The sequence below is a fragment of the Alligator mississippiensis genome, chromosome 3, assembly GCF_030867095.1.
Source record: "Alligator mississippiensis isolate rAllMis1 chromosome 3, rAllMis1, whole genome shotgun sequence".
Lineage (NCBI taxonomy): Eukaryota > Metazoa > Chordata > Crocodylia > Alligatoridae > Alligator > Alligator mississippiensis.
In genome coordinates this window covers 110,304,676-110,324,584 of record NC_081826.1, presented here as the reverse complement: position 1 = coordinate 110,324,584, position 19,909 = coordinate 110,304,676, and the positions used below count along the sequence as shown (strand labels likewise).

Sequence of the window (19,909 nt, the reverse complement as noted above, 5' to 3'; positions counted from 1 at the left end):
TTCCAACCCACCTGACCGTGGACTCTGCCAACCCACAATCCCCCAGTTTTTGGTTTTTATAAGAGTGTTATGGGAGACCATATCAAAAGTTTTTTTAAAATCCAAGTATACGACATCAACCGCATCTCACACGTCTAAGTGTTTTGTTACTTGATCACAGAAGGAGATGAGGTTGATCCGACATGACCTGTCCACAGTGAAACCATGTTGGCTATCCTTCAGCATCATGCCTTCTGCCAGTCCCTCACAAATGGACTTCTTGATAATTTTTTCCAAAATTTTACCCAGTATCGAGGTCAAACTGACTGGCTTGTAGCTTCCCGGATATTCCCTCCATCCCTTCTTACAGATTGGCACCATATTGGCCCTTTTCTAGTCTTCTGGGACCTGTCCCAAGTACCATGAGTCTTCAAATACCTTCACCAATGGTCCCACAATGACTCCAGCCAATTCCTTCAGCAGTATTGGGTGTAAGTCCATCTGGTCCTGCAAACTTAGACATTCAGCCCCTAAGTGCTCCCTCACCAGTTCGACACTGACCATTGGTTGGCAATCCCCCTGCCACCCATCCAGTATCTGACCAGGTGGGCAATCACCACTTGCATACAGAAACACCGACACTATTATTATTCATTAAAGAGTTCAGCTTTCTTCTGACTGTCTGTTATCAGCTGTCTTGTGCCATTCTGCAAGGGCCCCACATTTTCTTGGTCTTCCTCCTGCTCCCTCTGTACCTAAAGAAGGACTTCTTATTATCCTTGATTTCAGTCACCGACCTGATCTTGGTTACTACCCTTGCCTTATCATCTCCCTACAAATATGGGCTATACTTGTGTATTCCTCCTTGGTGACTACCCCTTGTTTCCACTGTCTGTAAGCCTTGTTTTTCTTTTTAAGCACTCCTTGACTCTTCTGATAAACCAAGAGGGCTTCATGGTTCCTTTACCACCTTTCCTGCATACAGAAATGGACCATTTCTATGCTCTGAGGATTGATCCTTTGAGGAATGACAACCCTTCCTGAACTCCCTTCCCCTCTAATCCCTCTTCCCATAGGGTCTCTCCAACTATTTTCCTAAGCTCATTGAAGTCAACCTTCCTGAAGTCAAGCACCTCTGCCCTACTGGCTGACTTCCATGCCCTACGACAGATAGTGAATTCTATCATTTCATGGCCACTATCTCACAAGTTATTCTCAGTCCTCAGATCTCCTACCAGGTCATCTCCTTTGGCTAGAACCAAATCCAACAAAGCCTTCCCCTTGGTTGCGCATTCATCTCCTGTACTAAATAAAGTTCTTCCACTCAGGTCAAAAAACCTACGTGACCAGTCAGATCTGGCCAAGTGCTCCTTCCAGCAGATGTCAGGGTAATTGAGGTCACCCATGGCAATCATGTCCTTTGAACATGCAGGCTCCATCAGTTCTCTGGAATATTACAGATCTAGCTCCTCCTCGTGTGGCAGTCTGTAGTAGATGCCTACCATGAAATGGCCTTCTCCTTGTCCCACCCTCCCCCGTATCTTGACCCACAGGGTCTTCAGTCACCCTTCTCTCAAACGAATTTGGGTCTCTGAGGAGGCATACCACTCCTGTACACAGAGAGCTAACACCTCCTTCCTTCGTCCCTACCCGATCCCTTCTGTGCAGCCTGTAGCCCTCCATGCATAGAGCCCAGTCATGCGTGGCGTCCCACCAAGATATTCTGACGAGATCATATTCCCTATTTACTAGCCAGAGTGCCAGTTCCTCCTGCTTAGTCCCCATACTCCTAGCGTTTGTGTCTAGATACTTAAGTCCCTCATTGGTAACCCCGTTACCCACCACTCTGACATTGTTCCAGCCTCTCAACACCTACCTGAATGCCCTCTCTACATCCTTCCTGCTTGGCTGTCCCCTGACTTGCATTCCTGTCTGCACACCCATTCCGCAACACACCTAGTTTAAAACCCTCTCCGGCAAGTCAGTCATCCTGGAAGAAAACAATTTCTTCCCCCTTGGCACGAGGTGGACATCATATCTTCCCAACAAGCCTCTATCCTGGAAGAGCATTCCATGATCATAAAATCCAAAACCCTTGCTGTGGCACCATCTCCTGAGCCTCTGGTTAACCTCCTCAATACAACTGTCCCTCTAGGGGCCCTGATCCCTGACTGGGAGGATGGAAGAGGAAAACACTTGGGCCTCCAAACCTCATAAGCCCAGCCCCCAGAGCCCTGTAGTCACTCATGACCTGCCCAGCGTTGTTCCGGGCCATGTTATTCATGCCCACATGAATGAGCAGAATTGGGTAGTGGTCAGAGGGCTGGATGAGTTTGTAATCCTCTCCATCACATCCCGCATATGGGCCCCTGGAAGGAAGCCGACCTCCCATGCAAAAGGATCCAGCTGGCAGATGGCACCCTCTTTCCCCCTTAGGAGCAAGCTGCCCACTACCACCACTCTACATTTCTTCTGGACAGGAGCTTGCCTCCTTTCCTCCTCTGAGGGAAGTGCTTCTGGTCCTTCCTCCACCAGTCCTTCAAGGGTCTCATACCTGTTGCACAGCTGAAGCAGAAAAGTTTCCCTTGCAGCACGTGGCCTGGAGCTTCAAGCGACCACCTTCCACTCAGCTCCATTCAGGTCCTCCCATTCCATCTTCTTGTCCTCATTCTTCTGCTGCAAAGCCTTGCTGTACAACTCATCTATCTCTTGCTCATCAGTCCTGATGCTGCACAGCCTGCTCACCTCTGCCTGGAGCTCCTTCAGCTGGCTCTCTAGAGACTCCACCAGAGCATTCCCCCCATAAATAGGGTTCTCTCTGTCCTTGCTTCCAGCCACCAGACCAGCACAAAAGGTCAGTCATGGTTACATCCCCAGGCTGTCATTTCCTTCCTTCATGATACATTAGACTGCCTTGTTTTGGTGGCTTGATCAGAGTACCCACTGGATTACTCTCTCACCCCAGAAGGCAGTGAGATCCATTACTTCCATTGTCCAGTTGCTGCTGCACTTGGATTGAGGGGCTACAAAGGAAGGAAGAAGGGGTGTATGGGGGTGTGGAAATCCAAGCTTGCCTTGTGGGGTGGTGGATAGGTCTGACAACCTACCTGATAGCCAAATCGTTAGGTGAATGTAGTTGATCAGTGGTGTTTATGGTTGGTTCAGTGGATGTGGACTCTGATACTGACCTTGGTTGTGGGGGTAAGCAAGTTGCCATGCAGGGCAATTAATAGGTGGGGGTGGCCATCTGAAGCTTGTCATCTCTGGGTAGTAGTTTTGTGATCAGGGCCAGAGTCGCCACAGAGTCCAAGAGAAACCAGGATTTAGGCTGAAGCAGTGCACTAGGGAATACCTGGAGGACTGACTGCCCCACAGTATCATAGGGCAAACAGCCAGAAAGGAATGGCTGCCAATTCCATGCTCAGTGTGATGTTAATTAATTCATTAACTGTTAATTGTTCCTTGCCCTCTGTGCTACATTCTTGCCTTGCCAATTCCACTATACACACACATCTCTATGCAACTGATGAAAATGCAAGTTACTTGAGTGTTGAAAAGTTCTTGTGAGAAGGGAGGGAGAGGGGTTTGGGAGAGAATAGCCAGAGTATCCAGCCTCCTGGGAACCACAAGTAGGGGTCCACATAGCTACCCCCACTCCCAGCACCTCACAATCCCTCCACTTCAACCCCAACCCCAATCCAGGTCTTCCTGGGCCTCCAGAGGAATTCTAGGGAAACTCCAGGCACTAATGCCTGGAAGGCATGATGGTCTGGGCACTCTACCACCACGTTGCATTTTGGAAGCAATGCAGTCCCTGAAAGATGAGCATCCTACTTAGAACCCTTAGCACTGTATATGTGGATACTTCTGTCCAGGGGCAATTGTAAACCAGTTCCTAATTAGTGACATTCTTAGAATGATTCAAGTGTTATGTCTGTCCACATCCTTGGTCATATACACTTCCCTTGATGGCAACAGCTATTGCCATTTTCTTGTTAGCTTCATTAAAAAACATAAGTCCATCTCATTCATCTTGAACCAAAATATTATTTAAGTTTCAGCTATAAAGGACAGTTATACCTGGCTGAAAACACTTTAGTCCATTTTTCAGCCATAGTGTATATATATAAACCTTTAATATCACCACTGTCTGTATGAAAAAAAACAATGCCTACCAAGTCTTCTATATATCTGTGCAAGTTTCTCTGAAAGGTTTGCCTAAGATTTTTATATATGACATATACAACTACATGCATTCTAAGCCATTGAAGGCTAAGATTATATATTTTAAAATGCTATGTAGTCATTGACACAAACATGACCATACCAGAACTTCAGTAAGTCTTCAGTTTGTGCATATAAAATGCATTTGAGAGTGACATGAAAAAGAATAAAATTAATTTAAAATTGTCATCTGAACATACTAAAAGGAATCCAACAGCTTGTCTGAAATGAAATTAACTTATGAAATGAAAGAACTTCAGATCTATATTGAATATTGAGCAGAATTATTTTAGATATGAAAATGTTACTTGAATTAGTTGAAATGACCAGAAATACTCATTTCAAATTTTCACTTAAAAATATACACAAAGAAGAGTTTGGAAAAAATTAATATTATTTAACATTTTTCTGACTTAAATATTCCACATAACAAAAATGTTATTTTAATTCACCAGCTATATTACTTATATACATATGCCAAGAGTTAACAAAAGAAATTAAGAGATGCCCTATCAAAACCAGCAGTGATTTCTTCCTTCAGGAATCTGAAATGACTAGGTCTCATCATACACAAAGTATTGATAATATTTACAGAAAAGTGGGGAAAAGATTGGATCTGAGGGCAATTATTTTTCAGGAAGTAAAATAAAAACCAACTCTATTTTACAAGACAGTAAATCTAACACTGATCTAGAAGTGTTCATATGAAGATGAAAATTTGTTGAACTCTTCCTGCAACTGCAATTAGTATTTACAAAATATACTGAACAGCCACACAGAGGCTTATATATCTGTATATATACATATATATATATATATATGTACACACACACTATATATATATAAAATATAAATAAATTCAAAGGAACAAAGTAAAAGTAAGAAAAGAGCTTTCTGTCTTTGGAATGTCTAAAAGATGACATATTTATTCCAGTGTTTCTTTGTTTTGAATACGCTAAATAAATGGCACGTTTCAGGTGAGCACTAAATTAACTAGGTAGTTTTACTGAAACAATGATTTAAAGAAGTAAAATACTTTCAGAATTGATTAAAAAGAAAATAAGGATTTTATGGACTTGGTACTGTAACTTTTTACACTACAGATTACTTCTATGTTAAACTGAAGCAACCTGTTGTGTAGTTCACTTCCTGCAAGCTATTAAATGTAAAAGTTTATGCTATTTATCATGCTTAGTATATGGCTGTGCTTTCCACAGATACTGAGATATGCATCTGCTGATCCATACCGAAAACAAAAAGGTGATGTTCAATCAGTTCATCTTCTAGTTGAATTCTCTTGGAGTTTTTATTGCTGAGTTTGAAGCCTCAGACATTTTAATGTAAAAATAATGGCCATCTGTCTTTGAAATCAGAATAGAAATGACCCACCTCTTTCTAGAGGTTAGCTTCAGAAATGTCCTGTAATGCAATAGGAATTCACTTTCTACCACGTCTTAAAACGCACCAAGAGGTTAAAAACAGAAATGTAACAATTTCCTGTGACATGTAAAATTCAACTCTGTACTGCATACATCTACTTTTTAACATTTTTCTTTCCAATGCCAAATATTTCTTTATACGCTAAAAAAAATTAATGAGATTTCATGGAGGTCATACTTTGCTAATACTGGGGAACCACTCTTTCCTGACATGAAGTTCCAGTTAATTTTTCAAGTAGATACACTGACTGTGAATTAGAAGATGAAACTGCATATATTACCTGAGTTCACTGATTTGTAGACAACTTAGCACAAATTAATTGATTTGGGGGGGGGGGGGAGGGGATTCCCAATATTGTTCTACAAGCTTACAAAAGACAATGATTCTTTAGGTACTTTTTGTAAATAATTAAAAAAAACCTATAATATATTATTCTACTGTTAATGGTTTCAATGCTTGAAGCTTCAACTGTAAAATCCATATTCTTTACTTTTCTCAAAAATTATGTAGAGAATTTTCAAGTCCTGAAAGCCTTTTAAGCTTTCATCCAAGTGTCACCGAAATACATTGCTTATACTCTGCCATTCATTTGAGGATTCTTGAACCACCTCTTCTAAATTCAAAGCACGATTAATGTCTTCCCCTTCTTGTTCTTGGTGACTGGCAGATTCTTGTACAGTACCTATCATAGTGTAACAGAAAAAGAGGGATGAATACTATACGTAAAAACTACTGCACCAATAAGAAAAAGTAGAAACAAGGGACTTATTGTGCAACTTACTTAGATTTTGTAAATCAATTAGAAATATACTTCAAAAATGTTCAGTTAAAGGTAACAGGGTAAATCACTAGAATTGGCTAGTACCAGTAATTGTGCAAAACTGCATATCATCTGTATGCCATATTTTAGGGTTTCTTATCATAGAGCTCTACACATCAGGGCTGTTCAATTCACAGCCTTTCAAGGGATTAAATTTTTAATTAAATTTGAAGCGTGCGGACTTCCACCTGGGCACCACTCCTCATCCTTCTTCTGTTGTTGCTATTGCTTGGTTCTCTGCACCCTGCCCCCACCCCACTTCTTGCTCCTCCGACTTCTGCTTCCTGATAGCCTCTGGGGGCAGGGCACAGTGAGGTGGGGAGAGGATACAGAGGGTAGCCCCTAGCCACTCTGAAGTTGGACAGCCCTGATCTACATTACAGAACCAAGATGATTCTTGTACCACTCAATGACTTCTGCTTAAAACCACCAGCTTAGTCAGTTTTGCATTCAGCTACACACTTATCATTTCATTTATATATATCACCCATTTCCCATGCATTTTCTATGTTTTTCTGAGACAGAATTTGGCTTTTAAAATTCAACATGTCACGTTACTTACCAACATAGCCATGAGCTCTTTTCATATGGAGTTTCATATTGCTTTTCTGTGTAAAGCCCATTGCACAGTAATCACACTTGTAAGGCCTCTCTCCTGTATGCTTTTTCATATGCACTTGAAGCGCACTCTTCTGGTTAAAGGCTTTTTCACAAAGTGTACACTGAAATGGACGCTCCCCTGGACATGAGAGAAATGTGCACTTCTCAGTTAACAAAAGTGAAGGATTCCAAATCCCCTAGGAAGGCATTTATATTTCTCAATGTGAAAATAGACATAAATACGTCTCAATTTTTATATTCATTATTTTGTTATTTTTCTATTCCCAACCTCTGTTATGCCCTGTGTTGCTCAAGAGATGCATAAGTAATGCTAAAATATTTAAATTAATTTTAAACGGTTAATGAAGGCATCACATGAACACAAGGCCAAGATCTATCAGTTCCTCAACCATTTTTTTCCAACCTGGTAATTCCTTTTTCAATAAAACCTACAGTAGTCTTCCTTTCAGCCAGCTCCTTTATCCAGCTTACATAAATCTCTCCATTACAGCTAATAATTTCCTGAAAGGTACAATGTCAACTGTTTTGCTTAAAGCTAGTAAGATTAGGTCCAACTGCTCTTATTACAGAAATCAATTATCCCATCATAGAAAGACATCCAATTACTTTGACAATCTTTTTCCTGGTAAATCCACAATTCATATTTTTTGTTTGTGTTCTTGATCATTCTCTCTGTCAAAGTCTGTTCTAAGACCATGTAAACTAACAGGCCTGAAGTTCCCTGGGTTTCTTCCCCTCAGCCTTTTTATGCCCCCTCTTTTGTTTTTTACTTACAAAGTACTGCATTTGCTATTCTCCAGTTATAAGATACTGAATTAGCAAACCTATCAATTAATATACTGGTGCCCAACTTTTCCAACTTGAAGGTAAACCTAGTATTTCATTATGGTCAAAAGACACAAAGACAAAACTGTTTATAGGGGCCTGGTTAGGCTGAGATGCTTCACTCAGACTATCCACCAGGCAGTGCTAGCTTCACTAGGGGAATACTGAAAACCAATGCAAATTATTCCTTCTTTTCCTCTACCTAGTTATATCTAATGGGAGGTAAAGCTAGAAGCTGGTTGCCAGCTCCTCTTTTTCTTCGGTTGCCCAATTATTTATTGTATCATCTTAGTTATGGACCAGGCTCCCACTGTGTACAAACCATCATCATCACTGCTACTGTTATTACCTTTATCATTATTAATCATACTATATTTAACATCAACATTATTAATTATATTATATTTAACATAAAAACAATTGTAGATCCTGTCTTAGAGCATTTTAAACAGTACAAAACAAAAGGCAAGTACAGCTGAGGAAAGTACAAAAAACGAGACAAAAACAATCAGAGTGACAGACAGTGGTTTTAGCACATCAGCAGCCTCAGAAGTTGTTTTGTAAGCATCATAACAACAGAGAATTTAAAGAAGGGATTTGAGGTACATTTGTGAATGTTTGTAAGGAACTTCTCCAAAGGCTGGGTGGCAGTATGGGAAAAAGTATGAAAGTGCTTATTTGAAAATGTCACTGGTGGGTAATGGATACTGGCATTCTGGATTGACTGGAGGCAGGACTCAATATCTTCATACCTAATAAAAGTTGATACGAAGAGTGAGTATAAGCTTTAAAGGCCCTTGAAAATGATGACAAGTAGTTGATGTTCAATTTAATAGAGAAGAGTAAACCAGTAGATAGAAATAAGGAGAAGAATGATGTGGTCAAAGAGACCAGCTAGATAACTGTTCTTTGCAACAGCATATAAAACAGATATAAGCAGAGTGAGGTTGCACTTGCCAAGTAAAGAGAAAAGGATTTTTCAGTTAGCTCTGAGCTAGAGTTAGCTCTGTGGAGATGCTGAAAGAATCTGCCAGACTTATACTGAGTGTGAAGAAACAGGGTAAAACCCAAATTAAAGACAATGTCCAGATTATGGGTTTATGGTAAGGGTGCTCAACCTCCAGCCCATGGGCCAGACCCAGCCTGTGGTGCTATGTCATCCAGCCCGCAGGGCTCCCCACAGTTCTGGAAATGTGGTGGTGGGGGAACAGTGGTGCTGTTCCCCTGCTGCCAAATCTCTGGACCCCTGGGGAGCCCTGGGCCCTGCATGCCAGACCAAGTGCTGATCTCAGTGCACAGGGCTAGGCAGGGGCAGTTCTGGGTCACAGGGCCCAATCCCAGTGTGTGGGTGGTGGTGCTGCCCCCTTCTACTCCAGGACCCAATACCAACATCTGGGGGGATGGGAAAGGGTGGCATCAGGCACCCAGGGCCCAATCCCAACACTCAAGGGGTGGGAAGGGGAAGTGCTGGGCCCTCAGGGCCCAATTCTGGTATGTAGATGGGCTCCCGTACAACTCATTTGGTCCATGGTGCCAAATGATTAAGCACCACTGGTTTAAGGTATAAGCAAGCTGGCTATCAGCCAGAGATCCAGAAAGCAGGATATAAGGATGGCACAGAATGGCAGATTAAGAAATCTGTTTTAGATATCATGCATTTCAGTTAATGGCCAAAATCCACAAAGATGTCAGGAGACAGAACTCTAGGTTTGGAGAGGGGTAGTCATCTTTTGCTCCTCGTATGCTTAATTACAATAATCAAGCTTAATCCTGTCTTCTTTGGGTTTCCTATTCCACAGAAGGAAACCAGGCAATCGGGAAAATAACCCGTTCTCCTTTTTTTTCACTATTCATCAAGTAGAGGGTTGCTGCTAGACAGACACAGCAGGGAAGAAGACTGCAGCTGCTCAGAGCATTACCAGCTCACGTCAGAACTCATTCTAATATGCAGAGGAAGGCAGCTGGTGCTGCAGTGCTTCCAGCCTCTAGCAGGGGGTGAGCTAAAGGTTGGAAACCACTGAATTAAGAGAGTTAGAGGAAGTACTGCCTTGGAAAAGAGAGCTTAAGTGTTATTAAGAATATAATTTACCTAATACAACTACAATCTTAGAAAACAATTTATCAGAGTTATATATAAATACGTGTAAATGCACTGGCATGAGAACTTGAGAACCTAAGTAATCATCACCAAGTGACAAATAAAGTATAATTCACAGGCTTTGCTATCAGCAAACAGCGGGTTCCTACTTGTGTGCCTGACTACCACTGACCACCCTGCAAGACAGACAAACATCTACATGCAAACAAATGCTCCCCTACCTGCCTCAAAAAAGTTGCATACAATATTTGTAAACAAATTTAATTAACAGTTTACTCATAAAACTATTTCAGCCTGTTCCAGTAACTGACAAAATATTATTTACATAGTATTTAATGGAAAATTGAGGCGCTCACATCAAAGTTGTGGTATTGAGACCCCAAAGCATTTAAAACTTGAGGCAGGATCCCTACATTATAAAATTAGCTTAAAAATAAGCAGATTTTAAAAATAAGAAATATTGGGTTTTTAATTTGCCTTTTGGTGTTTTAGAGCTCTTGTGTTTAATGAAGGTCAATATTCTCAATATTCAGAAGTCCAGGATCAGAAGCTTTAAGCAAAACATAAAATACCACAAGATGCATAATATAATTTTAAGAGCCAACAACAGTTGTTACCTGTGTGAATACGGCTGTGTCTCTCCAGCTGACTTGGCTTAGCAAAAGCCTTTTCACAAGTATCACATTTAAAAACTCTTGGCTTCTGAGAACTTAGTGAAGGTCCAGCCTGATGGGTCTGCATGTGTTCCTAATCAAAATATAGAAGAGTAAATATATTTAAATCTGCATGATATTCAAACAACCAAACATATTTTAGGGTCAGCAACAAGAGGGTTTTAGTCAAGAGAAACAGCAATATGATTAAGATGGAAGACCAGATTCTGTTCTTTAAAAATGGAGGAGGTAAATGTTGTCCTCAAAGTCTTTATATATCTGATTTACATATTAAAAATTTTGTTAAGCATTTAGCTAGTATTTGTCAAGTCTTTCCTCTCACTGCATAAGCATAATTTTTATACAAATAAGATTTTTAGCCTTCAGTAGTTGGTTTACTGTACATATTAACCATTTATAACAATGTTTCTTACAAATTCTGCAAACAATTCAATTCTACATTGCTTTTCTGCAAATTGAACATTTACCTAGTTACCTGTTACAGCTGAGGCAAAATAAAATAGCCAATTATTTGATATTGTTCCTTGAAACTGCATCTAGTCTCCACAGCCAACCCCATGACAGTGTATAGCTACACCTCTACCAGAACCAGATTCTGCAACTGTGACAGTTTTGTACAGTTACAGATTTCAAAATCAAATTATATCATATCAAGCCCTCAAGGTACAAGCAAGCACAACTTTATAGTAAGAGTTCTTTTAACCTTGAAGGATTCCTTTAAGTATAATGCTCTTTGATCCCAGGCAACTCATCCTTTCAATTCTCCCCTGCTTTTGTATATTCATGGACATTACTGTGCACAATATGAAGCAGGAGTCAAAGGTATGGCTCACAGGCTGGATGAGCCAACCTGTGAAGCCCTACAACACAGTGCCTGCACCAGACTGGACTTGTGCACTGGCTCCAGGGCCAGTCCAGATCAGCCCTTCTAGCCCTATTTTCTATGATTCTAGGATTCTGGATAATGACTGCTAGTTGTAAGGCTGAAAGAACTACTTCCTGTATTTGAGACTGAAGTCTTTCCCTGCAGGATTTGAAGATCAATTTATCAAGAATTTTTTCTGTCTTTACTTAAATATTCTGCTACTTTCCTTCAGGGCTTCCAGGTAGCCATTCACCAATAAAGGAGTGGAGTGCTTTAGTCATCTGCCACCTAATTTGTCCATGTTTGAATCTTGGTTGCTAATTTGGAAGTGATGAGCCTTGCAAGAGAACACAGCAGAACCATGTAAAGTAGGCCTATGCGAAGCAGCAAGTATTCGATTCAGATTCAGCCAATTCGGAGGGACAATGTTTCGATTTGATGATTCAAATCACTGTTCCGATTTGGTTCAGCCAATTCAGATCTGAAGATATGGTCAAGAACTAAGCAGGCAGCAGGCCCCGACCACGCTGGACACAGCTGCCTCCAGTCGGTACATCTGTCGTGGTGGGGGGAGGGCAGATCAATGCCCCCCGCAGCAAGGGAGGGATTGGGGCTGGGACAAGCTGCCCAGCCAGGGCGGGGGAGCGCAGGACTCAAGGAGGACGGTTCCTGCCACAGTGTGCTGCTGGTCCAGGAGCTGCTGCATAGGAGCCAGCGTGTGTCCCTGGATCCGTGTGGGGTGGGCTGGGCCGGGATGAACTCTGGACAGGTGGCAGAAGGCGCTGAGAATGGGGGCTATGCCCTCCTACCACTCGCCCAGCCTCTCCATGCCTCATGGACAAGCTGCAGCTTTTCCCTGCCATGCCCCACCTGGATGAGCAGCGGCAGGGCATGGGGGCAGGTGCATGCGCCCAGATTGGGGAGGGACCGGCGGCAAGGGTCTATGGGGAATCTTAGGGTGACTGCAGGCCCCCATAGTCCCCGCTCCACTGTGCCATAACAGACATACCAGCGGGGGGCAGCTGTGTTGAATGTGGTTGAGGATTGCTGCTCCAAATCTCTCAGAATTGATTCGGAGGCTTCCCATTTTATTTGGAGCTTTTAATGGGTCTCCTGATTTGATTCAGAGATTTGGCTGCCGAATCAGGCTGACTCTCCTCTGAATCGAATTGCGTACTGAAGCTTTGCATAGCCCTTATGTAACGGTCTTCCATGAAGGATGTACAGAGACTTCTAGTTATGTGGTTTTCATAGGAGAGCAACTCTTGCTAGTGCTGTTTGCATCACCTGTACTGGCATCGACAAAGCCTGGAAAATGTACTTTCTAACAGCATGGGCACAAAAACTAACTATGACGAGGCAAATAAAAGTGAAGATAACTATCTGTAGCAGTAGCAGCCTAACTATTATCATGTAATAAATAAAAGCTAAACTGTCATAAATAACCCTTTTTCTTTTACTTCTGTGTACATACCAATCATTTCTGCAGAGGAGCTGATGCACCCTCATATACCTTGTAGAAACTTGTCCTAGAATGTCAGGATCAGCTCTCTCTTCAGGTTATCTCATCTCAAAAAAATCTTACTATAGGTTTACTTAAGTCTTTTAGTCTTAAATGCCACATTTCACTCTTGTCTAACCTTTCAAGAGAACGGTGATAAAGTATAGTTGCTTCTCTTTTCCTCTGCTGTTCCCCATCCTGCTTTTTTTTTTTTTTTTATTAATCCTGTGTCCCTGCACAAGATTAATAACAAAAAATTATAAGTGAAAAGTCTCGTCTAAGGGCCTGATCCCTTTTCCCAACTTTTGTTGCAAAACAATACAATTCTTCAACTTGAAGAGAAATACAATTTCAAGATTTGTCTTCTCAGACTCATATTTTAAGATTTATTCCTTTAGCCTTGTGCTTGAAAGTGGAAATCATAAAAAAAAAAGAAAGAGAGTAAGAGAGAGCATGTGCACAGGCACACAAAAATGAAAGCACAGTAAACCAGTTTCTGTTCTTTACCTACCTCCAGGGAACAACCGACAGAAAATTCAGATGAAACTTCTGTTTTAATAAGTTTGATAATTCCAACATGATAGCCTGTGTACCTGTCCAGGCTTGGAGAAACCATTTTAAGGTTCAACCTTACAGGGTACCTCAACATCTGTTTTTGTAAGGGTCATCCAAAGAATGAGAACAATCCTCAGAAAATTTTTCCTTTATGAAGGAGAGGCTTAACAGATTTAAAATGTCCATTAGTAGGGGTACACCGAAAGTGATTTTTTGGGCCGATGCTGATGGCTGATTTTTAAGAAGCCAAATCGGCCAACAACGATCTGATTCCGATATGCAGTTGGGAAGCTTGGAGAGCAACGTGGGGCTGGTAAGTCTGGTGTGGTGGAAGGGACATGGCAGGGCGAGGGGCAATCGAGGCCCCTGTGGTAAGGGAGGGAGTAGGGCAAGGGCAGGCACTGCTCAGCTAGGGCAGGGTGGGGTGCGGGATAGAATCGCGAGTGGCTCACTCAGGCAGGAACGGGGGGGTGGCTCCTGCTCTGCACACACCCCAGGAGGACATGGGGGCATGTGAACCCATTTCTGCATGGGGCATGGCAGGCGGGGGCCAGGGACTGCACTGGATTCTTCCTGGCGGGGCGAGGGAAACGACTGGGCGGCGCTGAGAGCAGGCGGCAGCGCTGAGAGCGGGGCTATGGGGGGGGGGCGGGGGGGAGGAGTTCCAGCGACCCCAAAATTCACCGTAGCTCCCCCCCCCCCCCTTTCACAGCGCCGCTGCTGTGTTCCCCGAGTAAAGTGCAGCCTGGCCCAGCCCCCCCAGCAGGAAGAGCCTGGCAAAGCCCCCAGTCCTAGCCCACAGCAGCAGCAGCCCACCCCGCCCTGCGAGCAGATCTGGGGGCATATGCCTCCCATGTCCTCCAAGGTGCATCCAGCTGCAGGAACTGCTCCCCTGGATGAGCCACTTGTGGCTCCGTCCCACACCTGCCCTTCCCCAGCTGAGCAGTGCCTGCCCCAACCCCACTCCCTCCCTCACCCCAGGGGCCTCGATCTGTGCCCCCACCCCAACGCCTCTTCCCTCCCCCCACACCAGACTTACCATCCACATGCTGGTCACCAAGCTTCAAGGCTGCACTCCTGGCCCTGTGCACACTGCGGCTATGTGCATGCATGGGCACTTATCGGCCACATCAGGCAAAAAAAGCTGATTCCTGACGCTTTCAATTTTCCCAATATCGGTGCCAATCTGATATGGGACCAATGTATCAGTGCACCTCTACTAATTAGGATAATGTTTATTTGTTTTTACCTAATTGTGTACAGCAGAGAGAGAGAGATGGCAAAGGAATATTTCAGCAGCAATAACTAGAGAACTCAAAAGAAATGTTTACTCCTTCTTGCAAAGGCAAAAGTGGTATTGGACTGCTCACTTTCTACAAATTTTGAGATAACACTATTTGGCAACTGTTGAGCCTTTTGGATCATGGTGTATGCATGAGAGGTCACCAAGACCTTCGATGCATATGCCTAGGCAGGAGTTTTGGAGGTTGCCCAGACCTTCCATCCCCACTTTAGGCCACTGAGACAGAATCCAAAGGCCAGACTGAGCCCAGATGTTTGGTGCCTCCATGGCTGTATTTGTATAAGCATCCAGGAATGGAACCTAGATCTTCTGTGTGGCAGGCAAGAATTCTACCACTGAACCACAGGGGACTCCAGATAACACTCTAAGACTCTAAAATGTTAGGGAGTAAAGAAACCTTTGGAAAACAGGAATCTTTCCAACTGCCACTATCCTGCAGAAGGCAGGATATTTGAAAGTTAAATGGCCATGGATACTAATCAAAACACTCACCAGGAAACTCATAGAAATCAGGACTAGGACTAGGAGAGACTAGCAGGCTTAAAGATCATTTCTGCCTCAGAACATCTTTAATACAGAATTTAGCACCACCAGAAAAACTGAGCTATGGAAGAGTCTGCTTTAAAATGCAAAATAATAAAATAATGTTATTTAGCCCTAACAATACATTATTCTACTGGTAATATTTACAAGCTCAAGGTGTATCTTTTCATCTACTTCAATGACAAGGTATGCAATTAAAAAAAACCCAGCCAAGCCTACACTACAAAAAAGAAAGAGATCTGTGAGCCAGTGCATATTTTTGCATCATGCTCCTTCAAGATGTTTTCCACCTTACAAAGGAAAGATTAGGAAGATGACAAGCATCTTTCATTCACATGCCCAAAAAGTTAGAGTAGAAGACTAAGTCAACATTCTTAACCAGGAATTAGGTTATTAGAAAATACCTTCAGATGGGTTGCCCGTTTAAAGGCTTTATTGCAGATGTGGCAGACATGGATTCTCTCCTTGCCATGAACCTCTTTACTGTGGTGCATTAACATGGTAGTTGATGGAAAGGTTTGATTACATTCAAAACACTGGTGTACTCGACCTTCTCTTTCTGCTTGAGTGCCCTTAGTCAGGTTAGGAGAAACCTCAGTAACCTGCAACAGTATATAAAACACTGTTAGTGATGCAGAAAAATTGGAACTACATCACCTAAAATCACCAAATTAGTTTTTCTAGTTAGAAACTCTGGCTCAATTAAATCTGAAGAATACTTAATAACCATCCCTATTTAAACATGTGCAATCATTTGGCATCCAACTCCTTAATAAAAAATAAAGAAAAAGATATAGGGAAATACAGACTCATTTTATTATTTTTCCTTTTACATCTCTCATTTTATTGAAGATAGTCTATACACATGAAAATATCTGAAAATAGACAATACATTGTGGTACAAGAGATGCATAAAAAAATGCAAGTCTTTGAAGATCTAACCTATCTTTATTTTTAAGAGACTAAAGCCTTATACTCCAGTACCCACAAATATAAGGTGGCAAAAGTAATTACTGTTTATTTCCAAGTGTCCGCAAAATACAGAAAATTACATATTGCTACAAAACTGAAAGTCTGGTTATGGACCAGACTTTTGCCCCTTGCATTCAGTTTGTGGCTTTTTTCTTTTTTTGTGGGGTACCAGAGAGGTCTCCAGGAAAGGAGATTACTACTTTTTTCCTGGAGGTATGAGACATTACACAAAGGCTGAAGTTTAATTTTCATGACAGAGCAGGTAAACCAAATGTCAGACTACTCTTTCATAAACTGATCACTTTTTCATGGAAGGGATGCATCATTAACTGCTTAAGCGTGGTTACAGATGCAGAGGAGCCAACATTTTATATAGAGGGTTCCTTGAAACAGGGGAAACATTATTTCGAAAATGAGAAGGAAAAGTCCGTAAGAATTGAGGTGGTGCTTTCTGCTTTAATATAACAAAAACTTTGTATAATTAGGCATCCATCTCAATCATTAAATCCATAAACAATCGTGTTGATTTCTATACGGCTACTCAAGCTCTTAAAGTTAAGCAAGCAAATAAATAACTTATCCCAAAAAATCAGGTTTCTGTGAAGACATCATTGAACTATGATATAAGAAGACTGTTCTCTGGCCAGCATCTTAACTGCAGTTACATGAGGCCCCCAAATTACATCATGATCATTAAAAACTGTCAAGGGCAGTTTACAAGGAAGAAATCATAGTTATTTTAGAGAGAGTACCAAGGAGATTTAGATTTATTAATGATTTGAAACTGAAGTGTATCCTGCCTAAGAATGAAAATCAATAGGTTAGTTAAGAAAATTAGTGTAGTTTAACTGAGGACAGTATAAACTTTATGTCTAATTTTATTTAAAGAGCCTTTTTCATCTCTGCATTGTATGATTTATATAGTGGACCGCTATACTGGCCAGACCTCACAATATGAGGAATCTCTGGCAAGACACACTTCTCCGTAAAAGCTACTTTAAGAAGAGGGCAATATTATATTCAGTGTAAACTATATTTGTTGTGCATTCATTCTCCAAAGTATAGTTTGATCAAGATTTAGAACAAGTCATAAGGCTATCATTTATGGGTATAAATAGAGAGATTTTACAGATCATAAGCCATAGATATTTGTAGCATGTAAACATTTTAATGTATATATTAATAATGCTTATCATTAAAATTAAACAGAAGTATTCCTTTGCAAAGAATGGCATGGCTAGAATTGAAGGAAGAAAATTATACTAGATAGAATGTACTTTTAATTAAACATCTGGATTGGTGATAAAAATAACTCGTAACTGATGTAACCTGTATGATGATCAGAGCTGTAGATATTCCAATGCAGTTAAATGACTATTGCTATAAATTCAATGGCTGTGAAGAAAAAAAAAAAAAAAGACTGCAAGGGAAAGACTTTGTCCCTATACTTCTAAATAAGGAGAAGGAAACTGAGGGTCTCAAAAGTGTGCTGATAAGATACTTAGGAAATAAAGATGGAAATTTAATCTTGGTCCACATGCCATTAAATTCTGGAAGATGAACACCTCACTACAGTAGAATGATATTTTGTCTACATTCAGTTGCAAATCTGAGCATATACGTATGTTATACGTGTAAAGTTACTCATATAGATCTAGCTTTTTTTAAATAAGGAAGAGTTAAACATTTCACACCTTCCCAATCTTTTAGAAGATTTATAGGAGGGAGAAGCTCTCATCTATAGAGAAGTTCATGCTACTTTTACAGTTTATTTTGTTTTTTCTACAGCAAGGTTAACATTTTAAAAAATGTAAGTAGTTGGACAATTAAACTCTAGTTTCAAAAGGGAGCTAGGCTCTTTGATGCCCACAAGTGAAATTTTAAAAAGTGCCTTCATGCAATTAAAATGTATTGAATTTAGATACCTATATCACTTAGGCAGTCCTGAAAATTTTACCCTGTAATTTGAGAGAAGTAACTTGAAGCTGCTTTATTCTTTACAGATACAAATGAAAAAACATATTTATATCCAGTAACTCACAGAATAATCTTAAAGAATGAAACACGAAATGCAGCCTACGCTATTGTACAAGAAAATATTTGGGATAGAAAAAAATATATAGATTTTCAACGAGAAATTACATAAAACAGAAATGAAAGAAAGTTTACTAGAAACAGGTGCAGTGTCAAGCAAACTAAGGATATGACCAGGCATTCATTTGTAGTGCTATAAATGCCTGGGAAATTTGTGGTGCTACGAAAACATAGCATTACTTGCATATGGCTATTAAGTGCCTGGTCATTTGAAACACTACAAAGTTCGGGAAAAGCATATTGCTAACACTCCACAGCTAGGTGGCAGAGATCCCAGCATGCTTTGTAGGCTCCCTGCTCTCCCCTCTCAATCTCTGCAAGTTCCTAAGGACAGGCAAGTGCAGCAGAAAATACTAACTCGCTGTCTGCCCAGGGAGCACACCCACCCAGGGACTCTTCCACAATGGGAGTACAGAGCCATAGCAGCTTTGGTCAATTTTGATTCCTAGAGGCTCATCAGTTATGCCCCTAGCCTGGAAAAGATCCCTACCGCTCTGTGCCCTGTGAATCCTGATCCAGTACTCCTACTGGCAGTCAAGGCCTGTCATCACTTCTTCAGCAAGCATTTTCAGCTCCTGTATAGGCCGATGAGCAGACATGACTGGAGTCATGGGCATGTGTGCCCTTGAGTTCTCCGTTTTGTGTCTGCCAACAGCCAAATAACCGCCGAGATGCCATGGAGGTTAGGGTGCTTTGGGAGCACTTACAGCCCATGTATCAGCATTTCTTTGCATGTGAAATAAGCACCTACTGGTGGCAGTGCATTGTTCTGAGGACCTGGGAGAACAAGCACTGGCGGCAGAACTGCAAGATAAGCCTAGCCACCTTTCTGTAACTATCCACTGAGCAGGTTCCTGCTGTCATGTTACAGAGTACTAGCACAGGGGTGAAGAAGGATGTTGCCATTGGCATCCAGAAACTTGCAATCTGACAGAGCCCATTCCATGGCCAACTTCTTTGGCACTTTGGCAAGTTCACAGTCAGAGAGAGACCGGGCAGGTGGTGTGTCTGGCCACCCAGCAGCTACTGACACTGTGCTTCATCTGTTTTGGCAACACATGGGATGTCGTCAGCAGGGGAAGGGTACTGATGACCTTATGGAGATTTTGTGGATGAAGCATGTCTGGATCATAAACTGCCACAACCTCTTGGGCTTGCAGTCCCCATGCCCCATCTCAAATTTTAAGTGATTTGATTACACAGCACTGCACAAAGCACATGAACACCTCCCAGTGAAACTGCTCAAAACAGCAGACTCTGGCAGACAATGCCCCCTGCTGTTTTGCAATTATCTCAGTTTCAAGAGAGGCACTGACTGCCCCCCCCCCCCCATTTTCCTGAGCCTTTTCTCATTACAGCAACCTGAATCACATTCAGCTGACCTTTGACTTACTG

At 41.7% G+C, this 19,909-nt stretch overlaps 1 protein-coding gene across 9 annotated transcripts in view; it reads right to left on the bottom strand.

Annotated features, from left to right (window-relative positions):
* Positions 1 to 4,579: 4,579 nt before the first annotated feature.
* Positions 4,580 to 19,909, bottom strand: part of ZNF236 (zinc finger protein 236) — a 146,931-nt gene continuing 131,601 nt past the window's right edge. For 8 of the 9 annotated variants that reach the window (XM_019490546.2, XM_019490547.2, XM_019490548.2 and 5 more), the window contains 4 exons: positions 15,853 to 16,050; positions 10,625 to 10,754; positions 7,026 to 7,202; positions 4,580 to 6,325 (listed from right to left, as the gene is read on the bottom strand). In XM_019490546.2, coding sequence (XP_019346091.1) covers positions 6,198 to 6,325; positions 7,026 to 7,202; positions 10,625 to 10,754; positions 15,853 to 16,050 — 633 coding nt within the window. In that variant the 3' untranslated portion in view covers positions 4,580 to 6,197. The remainder of the gene's footprint in view (positions 6,326 to 7,025; positions 7,203 to 10,624; positions 10,755 to 15,852; positions 16,051 to 19,909) is intronic. The other variant, XM_059724290.1, reaches the window with a different exon arrangement.